Source organism: Populus nigra, chromosome 6 (genome assembly GCF_951802175.1).
Source record: "Populus nigra chromosome 6, ddPopNigr1.1, whole genome shotgun sequence".
Classification (NCBI taxonomy): Eukaryota; Viridiplantae; Streptophyta; class Magnoliopsida; order Malpighiales; family Salicaceae; genus Populus; species Populus nigra.
The window spans coordinates 19,559,713-19,577,660 of NC_084857.1; the positions used below are offsets into that span (position 1 = coordinate 19,559,713).

Genomic DNA, 17,948 nt, shown 5'->3' on the forward strand with positions numbered 1-17,948 from the left:
ATTGACTTGGTTAAACTCGAAGCTATTAACTCCAATGAATTTTTTAATAAAATAAAAAAACAATATTATTTTACTAAAATAATTCATCAAGTACCTACAAATTAACACATAACTTGATAAATTAAGGTATTTTTAAATTAATCTCTAAATAAATATGATAACTGGTATACAACATGATTATAACATGAAAGTAGCTGAATTTAATATGTATAAATATTCAAATGGTTTAATAATAAGAGTTTTGATAAAATAATTATAAAATATTTTAATAAATTATATAAGTGTAATTGAAGCTTCGATGAGTTTGAAAGCTTGTAAATTAAATTAAAATAGTTTAAATATATTTATTTATTTTTAAATAAAGCTTGAATTATAATTTTGAAGTTTTGCAAGGTTTAACTCTATGAATTAATTTGAGTCTAAATTTTTTATCACTTTACTGCATTGAAAAATAAGTTTATTCTTCATGGTTTTCAAATTTAACCCTTCATGGTTAAAGTTTCGTATAAAAAATTATGGTTGTTTTAATTTTTTTTTTATGTATCTTTGTGTTTTATAGGTAAAAAACATGTGATATTTATAAATTGTCTAATTTTCTAAACAAAGATTTTTTTTTTTTTTAGTTACAGTTTATTGTTTTGCATTGCTATACAGGATGCAAAACTGATGCTGTGGATTTTGACATGGAAAGTCTTTTTTCCTTTTCTGTTAATGTTTGGGTGTTATTTCAGTGACAGGTTTTGATGGGTTTTCAGGCGGTGACGATCGGATGGAGCGGGGATCTGGTTTTGAGAAACTTGAGGATGAGAGGAGAGTGACAATTGAGTCGTTGTAAAAGAAAGCTCTCAATACTTGCAGCGCACTTCTTTCCTTCTGTTTTCCACTTGGCCTATCATGATATAACTATCTCGAGAAGGATTTTTTGTATTTGCATTATGGTCTGCATCTTCCAGTTTCCTACTAAGCCTCTGCTTTCTCTTATTTGTGTATTTTTGTAGGCTAGGTTTGCATGCATTTCCCTGTGCTTTGCATCGAGCAGTTGGTGTAGGCTATGGATTCCTGCCTGTTCTGGGTTTCACTCCCATCCAGGTGCCTTTTTTGCTTTCTTATGATATAAGTTTTGTTTGGGATTGTTTATACTTGCTTTTGTTTTCCTTGTCTGAATATTTCAATTTCTACATATATTAGTGCTGTTGCTTTGGTTTGTGGACAACTCCATTGGGTTTTTTTTTTCCTCTGTGATTTTAGTATTTAGTGTTAAATTCATCTTTAAAGGTTGTTTTGAGTGTTTGAAGGTCATCTTCTTTGTTGATGAGTTTTTTCCTTTAGGGTTCCTCTCATGTTTGTTTAATTTGTCAACTGGTGCCTTGACATGACCAGGCTAGAATGGAATCAAGAGATGTTGTGAATGGTTTGCAGAGTTTTTATATGCTTTAGTTTTGTTTCTAATTTTCTCTCTTTTGGTCATCTAAGGCTAGTTCTTTGCCCACTCACTCCTGAGATGGGGATGCGATGCTCTACATGTCATATCTTTGCTATTTTCTTCCCCTAACTTCGAGTATTTGTATGTTTTTCAATTAAGTTATCTAATGCTAACTTGGCAATTTTATGGGTTTTTTCAAATTCAAGAGAGCATAATAACGATGCTATGGATAATTTTGTATCATCTTTTATTTATTTATTATGCTTCCATCTCTCTTGGTCCCAACTTATTCATTTACTTCTGGTTGGGGTTTCATTCAACATTTAAGTTTGTCGCCTTGAATTCTTTTATTGAAATTTAATGCTTTTTTTTTTGCCTGCTTTGATGAGTCAAAAAAAGATGAAATTGCACAATCATCTAATTCTTTCCCCTGATTTTCATATGAGATTGGTATCATTGATTGATTTGTTTTCTTTATAGATGTGATGATAGATCCTTGATGGAAATCTTTTGCGTAAAGTGCAAATACAAATGAAGTCATGATGTGGGTGGAATTAGAAGTGTCATTTAGGCAGTGAGCAGAAGGCAATTGAAAATTACAGACATTCACTCTGAATTTGCTCGCTATTCAGTGTTGATTTTTGCCTGAGCCACAGTTAGGCAATCCCCTTTTCATGTTTTTTTATTTTTTTCATCAATGTCTGTTGTTTGGAGGTGTTAGACCCTACGTTGCTACTACGTTTTCTTTGCATACAGTTTTGTAACTACATCACACATGAGTTTTTAATTCCCTTAGAAGTTATAGATGTATCGTTTTTTCATTTCCTTTGTGCAATTGGTCTGCTTAACACTGCTTTCATTCTCCTGCAACTTGGGATTCTGAATTGCATTGTTTCAGTGTTAGTTGCTGCCTACGTGTTGTTATGCTGAGATTGTGTAGGTGCATGTATGAGGGCCTATCTTGCTTTCTTGACCAAACCAAAAAAGACCCTTAATCCTTGCTAGAATAAATAGAGATATGGTATTCATGCATGCTTTGCAGCTCTACGCATTGCGCACATCAAACAAACTGCGCGTTTTATTTCTCTTAGTTTTTTTTTCATCTGTTTGTCAAAACAAAAATTAAATTGTTCTTGACTTCTTTTTAGCGAACTCAAACCTGTTGTTGATGATCAAGTTAGCGTGGAATCTGACGGTGATCGATACCAAGAGCATGCTTTGCCAGATAGGCATGTTGAATGGCCTCCAACAACTAAGAGAAGGGGGAATCTCATTGGCAATCTTGGCAGAAGTAACTGACTCACAATCCAAAAACTCAACGTGTAAATTTTCCTTCAGTGCGATATTTGAATTGATTTGGTTTGAGTTGATCTATTTTACTTGGGTCCTTGGGCTTGACAATCCATCTTGAGAGCTGGTGCAGTTTGGAAATAGTGATTTTAAGTCGGGAATTAGGACTTGCTCTGTGACTGGTGCCGGAGAATGTCTTCTGATATAGTTCCTATGCATAGCTCTTCTGTGCGAGGGATGCAAGATGAGTTGCATGCTGTATGTATTTTGTAAATAAATTCATGATTTCTCATTGGGTTCTTCTTACTAGTCTGTTGTCTGTACAATCTTCTTACCGTGTGGCTATTCTTAATAAAAAATCAAAGGTTTGAAGAAGCACCATTGCTTGATTTGCTGGCCTAGACAACCACGACAAATCATTTGCTCAGCTGGGTGGAAGCTATTTCCTGTACTGAGAAACAAAAAAGCCTGACTTGTCAGTTCTGGTTCTCAGACCACATATTGCATTGTTTTTCCTTGACACAGTCGTGTTTTTTTTCTTTAGAAATCGATACCGACATGATAGATGTGTTGAAGAACAAATTTCTCCTGAAGATGGTTAGGTCTGTTGGCGAGGGTGTCATGCGCATGATGCCCTCTTCTCTTCTGGAACTATTAACAGAAATAACGAAGCTAAGAGGACAACCTCCCTAGCTCCTGAAAAATTGAAAATATCAGGGTACTTTGTGTTAAATAATATTTATTTAATTTTATTTATTAAGGGTAGAACAATACTTTCAATTTTATCTATATATACGTTATTTGTGTTTAGATTAAAACAATGCATTCATAATATACAGATTATTCAGAATTCTAGTTTTTTTTTGGTATTTAATCTCAATTATTTTAACAGCATGCAAATCTGGACTGGGTGTGAAATGCAGGGGCATACTTCTTGACATTTTGGAAGCTTCAGCAATGCTTGATCATTTAGCTAGCAGACATTTTTGGCCCTTCCTGTTCTGTAAATTATGTCGACAGTGGTGTAATGAAGAAAGAAGACCTTGCAATATTGCAAATATCAATTGTTAACTAAAGTAACCCAAGTTCGATTTAATTTAGGTTAATCGTAGACAAAAGTTCATGTTGTTGTCTTGTCGCGGAATGTAACATCACACAAATAGTTTAAGCTTACAGTAAATTTCCAGCAATGGGAAATGCCTGCAACAAAGGCCCAGAAAGGGGCCTTAATTTGCAAGGATGACAAAGAGTGGAACACCAGCTCTTTGAGAATTCCAAACTCCAATAAAAATATGCTTTTTGAATCTGGTATATCTGCAGTATATTATGGATATCATTGCAATTAATAATTAATTATAACAAGGGAGTGTGCATCCTTGTGATCAAATCATCAACATCCTTATTTGGTTTTTATTTTTTTTCAGCTTTAGGATTTTCTTTCTTTAATTTCCCCTCTAATTTGATTTTAAATTAATTTAAAGGGATTCATTAATTAGGTGTATGTGTTTGATGCCCAATCTCGTGGGCATTTAATTGAGATTGATTAAAATACATAAAAATAAAAAAACATTATATTTTTCTACATATATTGTTTAATTTTTAAATGCTTTTCTAACAAGATTATGATATTTTTTCTAATATTTGTAAACATTGTTTTGTGCAACCCTATGTAATATTTTTTCTCTCTTGTATTTTAATTAATTGTTTTTGTAGGTATAAGTATCTATTTTAATTATTATTTGATTTAATAAGAAAGTGGTTAAAAAATTCTTTAAATACAACTAAATCCATGCTTGCTCTATTTTACGAGATCATATATCTTGATTTATATCTATCTATTTTACCGGCTTTCACTTTTAACTTTAATATATATCATTAATAACTGATTTTTATTAATTTGTTAATACATATAATTCAAATATACGGATTCTCACTTTGATCTACTACCAGCTACATTGTCTCCGAGTACATCCACACCCGACACCTGCTATAATTTATGGAGTAATATTATTACTAGCATGTGTGCGTGTGTGTTATTAATAATCTCCTCGTACAGAGTATAGAGTAGCTAAAACACGTCTCATTTATTTGGTTAGTGCCTGATAAGAAGGTGATTAGCCGATGGGTCAAACCCATAATGCTCCGGCATGCTTAAGCATTGGGATTAAGGAACGACTAAGGTGAAGACTCATCACCTCATTGGCTCCACCAACAATCTCACCGCCGATGAACACGGCCGGCAACGTTGGGCATCCAGCCCTTGTGAGTGCTTGCTCGATTTCCCTTCCTCTGGGCATCTCGTCAAGCTCATGGACTGCCGGGTTCACCCCAAAGTCACAGAAGAGAGTCTTGATGGTGTGGCACATACAGCATGTGCTCTTGCTAAAGATCACCACTGGCCTCTCCGATGCCAACTTTGTCACCCTCTCCATTTCCAAATCAGCTGTCGAGCAAGAAATTAGGTTAAAAAGCTGAGCACAATAATGCCCAATGAAACAGTGGTCAGAAATGATGTAGCTAGAGGGCAGTGTGAGCTAGGAAGCTGTTGGGAGGTGCTTGACTCCATGAGACTCGTATGTGTATATATAGGGTAAAATTCTGGGGAGGGCGTTGTTGGGTGGATCGGCGTTGGCAGGCACGTAGCAAAGAGAAAAAGATTTGATTTCGAAGAAAAAGAAGAATGTTCTCTTAGATATTTGGGTCGGCTTCGAAAATCACAAATTGATTGTTGCATGACACAAATGCAAGCGTTCCACCGTATCAAAAGTAATTGCACGATCCCACTTTCTTGTATTGCGTTGTAAACAGGGATTGGATAAGATTTATATTTTTATTTATTTTTTTAATATATTAATATCAAAAATAATTTTTTTAAAATAAAAAAATATTATTCTAATATATTTTTAAATACAGATTATTTTAAAAGCAACTCTCCCTGGACTTCCAAACACCATTGTTATCCATAAAGAATCTTTCATACGGAAATAGAGAGAGACGTGTCCTTTGTACGGTTGCTTCACATTTATCATAGGAGTGACATCATGCATGTAATCTTTCTTACACATGCACACTTTTTTCTTTTTCTTTTTTTATTTTTATTTTTATTTTCAAACTCCCATATATCCAAAGTGCATTTTGAGGAATTCCCTTAGCATGGAGGCATATGTGCCGAGCCGGAGAAAGGAGCTGAACCTATCCAGTTGGGACCTTTCTCAGACTGCACTAACATTCGCATCAAATTCATCAACAATGGACCTTTCACAGAGCCATCAGCTTAATTATTAGCAAACTAAGAAGATTTATCAAGAATATATAATATATAGCAGAGCATGCATAGACTATATTTCTTGCAAGGCAGAAACTTCTTCTGGGCATGCAAGAAGTTTCTGGGTGCTGATGAGCTAAGCCTCCCCTCGCTTTCGAGCACACAGGTTTTTTCGTCGATTAAAGTGATCGACCGTGCATGAAACGAAGAGATAAATGCCAAGAGGTCCCAGCACCATCCTTTTTTTTTTTCTTTTTTCTTTTGATATTTTTCACGTCACAGTCTGCTTTTATCTATCTGTTTTCACAGTCTGCTTTTATCTATTTGTTTTCAGTTGAATTACTTTATTTTCTTCATGCAGATACAAGTATAAGAAAAATACTTAATTCTAAACTGTTAATTAAGTGATTAAGAGCAAGAAAAAATAGGAGCTTTTATGTCCAAATGCAGCTCCCATCATTCCATATAAAGAATCACTGCAATTATGAAATAAGTAATCAAGTAGATTACTGAAATATGATTTTTTTTTAAATAATAATAGAAAGATTTATTAAAAACTCATGCTAGCCTATTAGGTGATGGCCACCATGAAAAGTTAAAGATTTTACATAAAGAAGTGCCAAAAAAGAAATGAAATAGAAACAAAAGAGTTACTATACAAGCATTCAACGTTGTCTTTTGAAATTTGTCAGCACTGATATGAAAATCATTACCCGTTTAAAAAACTTGAGATTCACAATCTCTTAACCAAACAGATAATCGATGGAGTGTCATAGGAAAACATAAGTTTAAATTTGGTTTAACATCTGTTGAAGATATTATTAAATTTACCGAAAATAATATTGATACCATGGATAATCATGATCAAATCTACATAAGATAATATTGATACTGAAAATAATCATGATCAGGAATTACTATCATAATCAGGGATTACTGATACTAAAGATAATCGTGATCTCTGATTATATCTGCACAAGAAATTATTACTGATACTGAAGATAATCATCATAAGTGATTATTAATACTGAAGATAATATCATATCTACACAAGAAATTACCGATACTGAAGATAATCATGATTAAGGATTACTATCATGATCAGGAATTACTGATACTAAAGATAATCGTGATCTCTGATCATATATGCACAAGAGATTACTGATACTGAAGATAATTGTGATAATATCTGCAACAGATATTCTAGGAATTAAGTGTATATCTTATCATTAATTGCATCCTTAATTATAGCATTTTTGAATCAAGAATTGTAATATATATAGGACCATGATGTAACAGTATTGATCATGCAAGCAAATACAATTTTGTAATTCTTCTTCCACACAACTCTCTCTTTATTCTTTTATCTTGCATGGTATCAGAGCCACTGACTCACATCACACAAATAGCTTCTTCTTCAACAAACACCTTAGATGCTGCCACCAATAGCAATCCTTCACTTGTTTCTCCTTCAGCCATAAATGTTACAAAACTCTCAAAAGACAACTATCATCTCTGGAAAGCTCAATTAATCCTTTTCTTCCGTGGGTAAAGTCTTTTTAGATACCTTGATAGAACCATTCTCATCCCACCCAAAGAACTCTCTCTTTATTCTTTTATCTTGCATGGTATCAGAGCTACTGACTCACGTCACACAAATGGCTTCTTCTTCAACAAACACCTCAGATGCTGCCACCAATAGCAATCCTTTACTTGTTTCTCCTCCAGCCGTAAATGTTACAAAACTCTCAAAAGATAATTATCATGTCTGGAAAGCTCAATTAATCCCTTTCTTCCGCGGGCAAGGTCTTTTTGGATACCTTGATGGAATCATTCCCATCCCACCCAAAGAAGTCTCCGTGGTTAAAACCTCCTCTGTCACCTTCAACCCTTTTTATAAACATTGGCAGCGACAAGATGCCATCATAGTTGCTATTCTTTTCTCTACGATATCAGAAAGTGTCCTTATTCAAGTGGTTTCTCATGCCACCTTTGTTGCAATCTGGTGCCAAATCCTTCTCCTCTCAATCACGTGCTCGGGTTATTCAACTCCGCACTAAACTCGTTAACACTCGTAAAGGTGCACAATCAACACATATTTTTTATGCAGATCAAACGCATGATAGACGAGCTTGCTGTTGCCGGCCATGCTTTTCATTGTGATGAAATCATCTCCTATCTACTATCAGGTTTGGGCCATGATTATAACTCCTTTGTTACTACCATCACAGCCTGCACATATCCTGTCACCTTAGAAGAAGTATATGTCTTCTTACTCACCACCGAATCACGTCTGTTGCATAACAATTCACCCATTGTCCAGCCCACTGTTCACGTTGCTACTCGTCAGCCCACTCCTTATTCCTATTATGGGCAAAATCAATACAGAGGAAGAGGACAAAATTACAAAGAAGTCTTTTTTTATAATGGATCCAATGGCAGGAACACATTTTATAGAGATATTATGATATGCCAAGTATGTGATAAACTTAGCCATTCTATAAAAAAATACTATCATCGGTTTGATGTTACCTATCGTGACAATGCTGCCAAATCCAACACTCTTCATGGTCTGATGGTTACAACCAATGTTGTTTCCGAATCTGATTGGCATCTTGATACAGGTGCTACATATCATCTCACCAATAATATGGCCAACTTGAATCTACAGAGTGAAGATTATACTGGTACAGATCAAGTCTTTATTGGCAATGGTGCAAGTTTGCATATTTCTCAAATTGGTTCTTCTATTTTAACTCCCTCAAAAACACCATTTGTGCTAAAATAATTGCTTCTAGTCCTTGAAATTCAGAAAAATTTAATTTATGTTCAACAATTTTGCAGCGATAATTTTATGTATTTTGAATTTCATGATCATTTTTTTCTCATTAAGGACTACTCGGGGAAAATCCTTCATTGTGACACCTTTAAAGATGGTCTATATTCATTCTCCAGCCTGTCAGACACACTCCCTCCTCATGCACTCACTGTTGTACGAGCTTCTTACCAAATATGGCACAACAGGCTTGGTCATGCATCCTTTCCAGTTCTTCAAAAATCAATTTATGCATTTATGTTACCTGTTGCAAATAAAAGACTTCCAGTTTGTTCAGATTATCAACTAGCTAGAAATAGTCAATTGTCTTTCACAACCAGCAATCATAAATCTATTAATCCTTTAGACATAGTGCATACTGATGTTTAGGGACCAGCACCCATCTTGTCAAATGGCGGTGCTTGATACTATTTATGTTTTTTAAATGATTGCACTAAATTCGTATGGTTGTTTACTCTAAAACTAAAATCTGATGTTGAAAAAGTCTTACTACTCTTTAAAACTTCTATTGAACGACAATTTAATCGTACAATAAAAAACATTCAATCTGATTGGTGAGGCGAATATTGCCGCATGTTTACACTTCTAACACAAATTGACATTCATCATCGTAGACCATGTCCATACACCCATCAGTAAATGGGCACAGTTGAACGTCGTCATAAACAAATTGTTGAAGTCGATCTTTCTTTGCTTTCACATTCTAAACTTCCACAACAATTTTAGAAAGATGTCTTTCTCATGGCCACTTATATTATCAATTGTCTCCCTACCCTTATTCTTAATAAAAAAATCTCCATAGGAAATTGTTTATCGTCATACACCTGACTATCATTTCCTTAAAGTTTTTTGTTGTGCATGCTGACCTTACCTTCGACCATATAACAAACACAAAATCAATTTCAAATCTAAAAACTGTTTTTTTTATTAGTTATAGCTTGGACCATCATGGCTATAAATGTCTTGATCTTACAACAAGTAAAGTTTATGTATCCCGTCATGTTATTTTTTATGAAAACAATTTTCCATATAAAAGTCCTGATCAAAACCCTTCTATCTGTCCAGACACAAATTCCACAGTGGTTCCATTTTCAAATATCATATCTCCTCTATCACTAACATCTGCAGGTAGCCATGCGCCTTCACCATCGCCACACATTGACTCCCATCTGCCATCATCTTCTTTAACTTCAGAGTCGGCACCTCAACCATCAACAGGTACTACCCCTGCTTCCCCTTCCATACTAGTTTTAAATCCCACAGACACAATTGCAGTTGTTTCAAATACTCATCCAATGGTTGCCAGATCAAAAAATCACATTTCCAAACAAAAAAAAAACCCCTGATGGACACACTTTATATCCCATGCTCCAAGCACTACATGTCTTTGCCTCTCCGTCCTGCAAATAACCTACCTCATTTACTGAAGCCTCCAAATCTTGTCACTAGCGATCTGCGATGAATTCTGAGTTAGATGCCTTGCTCCACAATCAAACCTGGAAACTAGTTCCTCCATCACGCCATCTTAATGTCATTGGCTGTCATTGAATTTTCAAGATTAAACAGAAAGCTGATGGCACCATTGAAAGATATAAGGCCCGACTGGTTGCTAAAGGTTACCATCAGCAGCTAGGGGCGGATTTTCATGAAACTTACAATCCAATTGTAAAACCTGCAACTATCTGGCTTGTTTTATCTATTGCAGTCTGCAATAATTGGTCAGTTCGTCAGCTGGATGTCTAAAATGCATTTCTTCATGGCAATTCGACATAAGTGGTTTACATGGATCAACCTCCAGGCTTCAAACATCCTTAGTTTCTTGATCATCTTTATAAGCTCAAACGCTCTTTATATGACCTTAAATAGGCGCCTCACCAGTGGTTTTCCCGCTTTGCTGCTGTGTTGATGCAATTTAGGTTTATTGGCAGTAAGGCAGATTTATCACTCTTTGTGCACACTAAAACCTCTAGCATTATATACATCTTTATTTTTGTTGATGACATTATCATCACTGGTTCTAATGATGCCGTTATTACAGATATCATTCAGCAGCTGCATAAAGAATTCGCTATCACTGATCTTGGCCCTCTTAGTTTTTTTTTAGGCATTAAAGCTATTTGTGATGATACAGGACTCTATTTCACTCAATGCAGATACATTGTTGACCTTCTCATAAAATCCAAAATGGATAGTGCCAAGCCGTGTTCCACTCCAATGTCCACCACTGTGGCATTAACAACCACTAATACTGCATAATTTGATGATCCTACCCTGTATAGAAGCATTGTTGGCGACCTTCATTATCTCTCTTTTACTCGGACTGATATTGCTTTCGCAGTTCATCGCGTTAGCAAGTTCATGCATCAACCGAAACAGTTACACTGGATATGTGTAAAAAGAATTCTGCGATATCTCAAACACTCTATCTCCTATTGTTTGCTCTTGTCTCGTAACAACTCCTTCACATTTCAGGCGTTCTCTGATGCAGATTGGGCAGAGGACATATATGATCGATGATCTATTGATGCTTACCGTGTGTTTCTTGGCTCTAATTTAATTTCTTGGCGTAGCAAACAATAGGCTATAGTTGCTCGTAGCAGCACCGACGCAGAATACAAAGCTCTCGCAGACACTGCAATCGAACTCCAATGGTTACAATTTTTAGCTGCAGAACTTGGTTTACACCTCTCTCAAAGACCCACTCTTTAGTGTGATAATATTAGCACCACGTATTTATCCTCTAATACAGTGTTTCATGCTTGCACAAAACACATCGAGATTGATTTTCACTTTGTCAAAGACTTTGTTTCTAAAAAAAAAATTGACTATCAATTTTTTTGTCTAGTCATGATCAGCTAGCCGATCTCCTTACCAAACCACTCTCCACTACACGGTTCAATCTTTTATACTCCAATCTCAATGTTCGTAACCTCCCGTTCAGATTGCGGGGGCGTGTTAAAGATATTATCAAATCTACTAAAGATAATATTGATACCATGGATAATCATGATCAAATCTACTGAAGATAATATTGATACTGAAGATAATCATGATCAGAGATTACTATCATGATCAAGGATCACTGATACTGAAGATAATCGTGATCTCTGATCATATCTGCACAAGAGATTATTATTGATACTGAAGATAATCATCATCAGTGATTATTGATACTGAAGATAATATCATATCTACACAAGAGATTACCGATACTGAAGATAATCATGATCAGGGATCACTGATACTGAAGATAATCATGATCAGGAATCATATCTACATAAGAGATTATTAATGATACTGAAGATAATCATCATCAATGATTATTGATACTGAAGATAATATTGTATCTATACAAGAGATTACCGATACTGAAGATAATCATGATCAAGGATTACTATCATGATCAGGGATCACTGATACTAAAGATAATTGTGATCTCCGATCATATCTGTATAAGAGATTACTGATACTGAAGATAATTGTGATCATATCTGCAACAGATGTTCTAGGAATTAAGTTTATATCTTATCATTCATTGCATCCTTAATTATAGAATTTTTGAATCAAGAATTGTAATATATATAGGACCATGATGTAACAGTATTGATCATGCAAGCAAATACGATTCTGTAATTCTTCTTCCATACAACTCTCTCTTTATTCTTTTATCTGGCAACATCAATGGAAACCAAAATTTTCTGGTTAACCAAATGCTCAAAGGAATACCATAAAAGAGTAGATACAATGCCTTCCTTTAAAACCTGTCTTTAATCATCATTGGCCATTGATGCAGTAGCTCATCAAGTGTGTGTGAAACATACCAATAGATCCCTCACCATGAAAAAAATTTGGTCCTTAATTTTCATACAAATTGACAGTGAATCAATATATGATCCGAGGTTTCTATAATTGTTATCCATAATGGACAAAAAGACTGATCTAAGGATTAGAGATGACAATTACATAAGAAAGATCTTGTACACAATTTATGTTAAATGGCTAACCAAATAAAAGTTTGAATCTTTAGAGGAGCCACAGACTTTCAAACCTATGAATGAAAAAAACATGATCCACTACACTCACTACCAGATTTAACAGTTTTACCAAAGAAAATTTCTGTTGGTATTTATGCTCATAGTCCATCGATACATATATTAACGACGGGATCATGTAATTTATGTTCTGTCGGTAAAAAATATACAGATGGATTACAAATAGACAAAGCACGCAAAAAAATACCTGCTTCATTCCGTTAGTATCTCCATAAGTAAATTTAACATATCATCGACAGGAAAATCATATATAATGCCATCGATGTTTTTATTTGTTCGTCGGTATATCCATCGGTAAATATAACATATCACTAATAAAATATCTTTTATAATTCTGTTAGTGAGTTAATAGTAGTAGTGACATTTGCAGTAATTCTTTTTCAACTCTCTCTAGAATACACCGACATAGTTGTTTCATTAGTAACCCCGTCAATAATATTTTAAAAGGGTTGAAGGATTATCTTTGTATGTCTCCTTCAATTAGTTGTTATATGTATCATGGAAAGAAAAAAAATAAATTCATCAAATTCAAGGAAATAATAACTTAAGAAAAAAAAGGTTGAAAACCAACATACCATAAAATTTTGAGCTCAGCTATCCATGAGCTGTTGCACCCCTTTTTGACGGTCATTACTCCACACATGCATTTCAACAAAAAGCTCCATCGAGCTTGGCTCGCGTCTAAGAACCGTGACCTGCAAGATACAAATGTTATCAGTTAAATATATTTATATAAAAAAACTAATAAAAAATGGATGTAATAAAAAACAATCCTACCATTTGCTTCGCATGTGAAACAAACGAAACCGTGAACATGCGGATTCTGATTATCCACACTGGACTATAATTATTATGTGAAACTCATGGGCGTTATGTGTTGAATGTTTCCCGCCCATACAACCTCTAAAACCTATGACGGTTTGAAATCTTTCCAAACCAGCACGTCATTCTAGCCTGGAAGCTCCTTTTCTTTTGCATATGTTTTGGATTTCTTTTGCACCTTTTACCAAAAATCAAGCAACCTATATGGTACAAATTAATTATTTGTTAGTAAATAAAAAATAAAATTTTAATATTTGGAATAAAAAAATTTATCATGAATTTGATCTTACCTAATTGCAGTATGATTCTCTCAATCTCTTATTGCAACATTATTATCAGCTCTCTTCTATTCAAGTTTTACCTTGAAATAAAAAATTATAAAAGAAAAATTTCAGTAATTTTAATAAACTAACCCAATTAACATAAAAATTATATTTAAGTTACTAAACTTGAACCTTGAAAATCATGCATCAACATGTGGTTTTCTATTTAGAATGTTCGGAAACCTAGCTCCATTGAAATAATAGAATTTTCATCGATGATTTAAAGGTCGATGTTATTATTTTTGCAGCCTCAAGTTTGTAAACCTGAAATTGCATTTGTTAAATGAAATTATTATTTAAAGAATTATTAAACATGTCGTTGTGAAAGCAAAACAAACTTACATTGAAAGGTTTTTCTTCCACTAGGCCTCGTACTTGTGGATAATAGATCCCTTTATGAAGGGACCCCCCCTCGTCATTGCGGTATCACACTTAAGGAGCCTGCGTCATGAGTTTATACCTTAATGATATGCTTAATTTTGGCTGATAATTAAAAAACAAAAATTAAAGAAAAGAAAAGAGATTGTTAATAAACCGAAACAAAAAGAAAAATAAAGAAAGACAACAAACCTGAGAATGAGAAGAGAAGAGAATGTTTGATTTTGGTTGAGAGAGAGAGAGAGAGAGAGAGAGAGAGAGAGAGAGAGAGAGAAATGAGTCCGTGAGATAAGAAGAGAGAAGAAGAAATAAGAAGATGAAGCCTAGTCTATTCTGATTCTGGTCTTTTAATTTAATTTTACCAGCAGAATTACCGATAGTGATTCCGTCTGTAAAGTCAAATGGAAATTTTTAACTTGTATGAAAATTTTTAGAAATCCCTCCAAATATTACCGACGACTTTTCATTCCATCAGTGATGTTGTTAGGGAAAAAATGATCAGTTAAAAGTACATTAATTATCAATGCATTAAGAAGTGAATAGTTCTTATAATCACTGGAATATACCGATAAATAATGGCGGAGGCGGGGGGACTGGCAGGGGCCCTGTCCCCTGCAAGGAAATGTTTTTTCCAGCCCCTCCCTTGATAATGTTTATAATTTTAGTAGTAAAATAACTGAAATTTTAGCCCTTTTAGAATAATTCTTTTAATTTGCCCCCCCTTAATTTTTTTTCTTGCTTCGCCCCTGTTGATGAACACATTCCGTCAGTATACCCGTATATAATGAACACTATGAACAGTTTCAGGGAGAAGGGGAACTATTCTCATAGTCACTGGAATATATTGAAGTGCACATTTTGTCGGTCTACCCATATGTAATGTACAATTTGTCGATATTTCTATCAGTGTAATGTACAACCATGATCTAACTTTATGGTGAACATGTGTGCAATGACTGCTAATTTATTGTGATTTGTGCAACTATCCTATAATAGTTCATCATAATCTTTCAAAAGATAAAAAAACCTGGCCGCGTCTGTATTAGGTTCTTCATTTATGATTGAACATTGACCAGTATAACCCTGATTCATTCTCATCACATCCATAACCATATTTCTATAAGGATTACTATTGTCATCTACAACTTCATGGAAGTTGCTAGAACTAGAAGTTGACCTAACCATCATTTCTATTATAGTATCGTGAGGAACATATGGTTCTCGGTGTGCATACCAACATAAGTATTTCTCTATGAACCTTTTTTAATAGAAGATGCCTTGCTACAACATCTAGATTGAAATTATTTTTATTTTTACACCTCTTACATGGACATCTAATACCTTCTTCACTAATATTTCTCGGATTAGATAGTGTGTAATTAATAAAACCTTGAATCTCATTACAATAATCCATCATCCACAACCCTTGGGGTGAAACTCTATACATCCATGAACGATTATCTATTACTTATATCAAACCTATATAAAATAATAATGACAACATGTATTAATTAATTAATTACGTTAACTAAATAAATTTATAAAAAATATTGATTTAGCTCAAACTTATTCAATTTATCTTAATAGTAATCTTAATTCATTATCAATTATGTACATAAATTTAAATTTCTACACATTTACTGAAAATTTCAATTCAGCAATAAAATTGAGAAAATAAAAAATATACCCGTTAAATAAGTCATTATTTATTTCATCACAAAACACCTAAATGAAAAATTCGACAAGTTTCATCAATTTACAAACAAATATAATTTTATAAATTCTAAAATAAACCTGAACATGTACAAATCATAAATTCATTAAAAAAAATTATATAAGAAAAAACTATAAAACATGTAAACACTTTTTAACATCAGCAAATCAAAACGATCTGAACACATAAAAAAGAAGTTAATTTGAATTAAAGAAAAAAATTTAATTTTTTTTAAAATCGTTTTTGAAACGCAAAACAAACGGGGTCGAAAACTTGAAAAATTGATGGAAGTTTAGTTGAGATTTTTGAAAAATTGATAGTAAAATTAATATAAAAAATAGTTTACCTACATAGAAGTAGTTTTAAGGTGTGCCCTAAAATCTTGCAAATTTATTCAAAACAAATAGAAGGTTGATCATTATAGGTGATGGATGTATATTATACCAGTGCACATGTATGCATGGTGAATGTTGGGGTACAAGAATATGTATGCACATGCATTACATACTTGGCCAGCATATACGGCTATAGTGAGAGAGAGGGAGAGGGGGGGGGGGGGGGGAGGAGAGAGAGAGAGAGAGAGAGAGAGAGAGAGGGAGAGAGAGAGGATAAGATCCTCGGGAAGAAATAGTGTAGGCGGCGAGTGGAAAAAGAATGTCAGCTTTATATGCACAGACGATAAAGAAGAAAGCAGAATGCAAGCGATCGATCGCCCGCGAGGACGGATCGTGGCATCACATTCACAGATTAGGGTTTTTGGATTGTTGAGGCACACGTTACAAATTGCTGCATTCTCTATATATATTCCTTCATGTGCAAAAGATGTATAGAGATAAAGTGAAAGGGAGAGGAACATATTTTATATTCTTTGCTTTTACTGCATGACCTAGCTACTAGCTATCTCCATCCAATATCAAGAAGATAAAAATTCTCTCTTCACTTCGATTATCGAACAAAATATCACAAAGTTTTTTTTTTTTTTAAATAAAAGTAGATGATATATTGAAGAGCTTAGCCAATTAGAAAGAAATTACAAGAGACAACAGCTTGAACAGATAGAAAACAATTGTGTCATTTGTTTAAAATTCGGCAGCAACCAAATACTCCGTGCTATCCCAAATGACAACAGTTTCCAAGCTTTTCTTTGAAACTTTGCATGAGCAAAGAAAGCCCATTTGCATAACAAATAATCAACATTATTCATCTTTCACGTGTCCTTTATAATCAAAATTTTAGACTAACAAAAAAAACATAAAAAATGCATTAATCTTCATTCTCAAAACAGCTAACTCAAAACAAAAAACCTGCTTAAACAATCTGGATTTCAAAATCAACCTTTTAACGTTCCAAGGGACTAAATCACAACTCCAAAACTTAAAACCATACCTTCATTAAAACAGAAAACATCAGCACCTTGTTGCCATATTTGACAGCTTTCAAATCAAACAAACATGTAATATAATGTATAAAGGCTTTCATTAACATGTTATTACATTCAAAACATTGCATTTAAACAAAAAAAATCAATCTAACAAGGATCAATAGACTTCACTTTCAAGGTTTGTAGGCAAATACATTTTAAGCTTGAAATCTTCAAATCAGAATCGATTTCTAATGCTGCCTTCCTTTCTTCTTCTCTCCAAACCTAGCCAAATAAACTGAAACCCTGAAATCGTGAATTAGATTGGATTTCTTAAACTTTAGCCAAAGTTTCTTTCATCTACTCTCTTTTTCTCCTTTTTCCCCCCTGATTACTTCTCATTTTATGGGTGGATTCAAAACTTTTAGATGAGTTTGTTAGGGTTTTAACAAACCAAAACTAATCTGGTTTTACCACATAATTAA

The 17,948-nt window shown here is 33.9% G+C and overlaps 1 protein-coding gene, 1 long non-coding RNA gene and 1 other non-coding gene across 4 annotated transcripts; 2 read left to right on the top strand and 1 right to left on the bottom strand.

Annotated features, from left to right (window-relative positions):
* Positions 1–535: 535 nt before the first annotated feature.
* Positions 536–3,861, top strand: LOC133696844 (uncharacterized). Of its 2 annotated transcripts, XR_009842750.1 has the most exons (3): positions 560–1,089; positions 2,572–2,971; positions 3,079–3,861. It is a non-coding gene; the product is annotated as an uncharacterized LOC133696844 (long non-coding RNA). The 2 variants fall into 2 exon arrangements; XR_009842749.1 differs by having other exon boundaries at positions 536–1,089; positions 2,572–3,091.
* Positions 3,862–4,583: 722 nt separating this feature from the next.
* On the bottom strand, positions 4,584–5,281 carry LOC133695716 (monothiol glutaredoxin-S2). Its single transcript, XM_062117646.1, has one exon. It carries the CDS (start codon positions 5,143–5,145, stop codon positions 4,840–4,842), a length of 306 nt encoding a protein of 101 aa, XP_061973630.1. The 5' UTR covers positions 5,146–5,281; the 3' UTR covers positions 4,584–4,839.
* Positions 5,282–8,127: 2,846 nt separating this feature from the next.
* LOC133698077 (small nucleolar RNA Z247) lies at positions 8,128–8,266 on the top strand. Its single transcript, XR_009843001.1, has one exon. It is a non-coding gene; the product is annotated as a small nucleolar RNA Z247 (small nucleolar RNA).
* Positions 8,267–17,948: the final 9,682 nt, after the last annotated feature.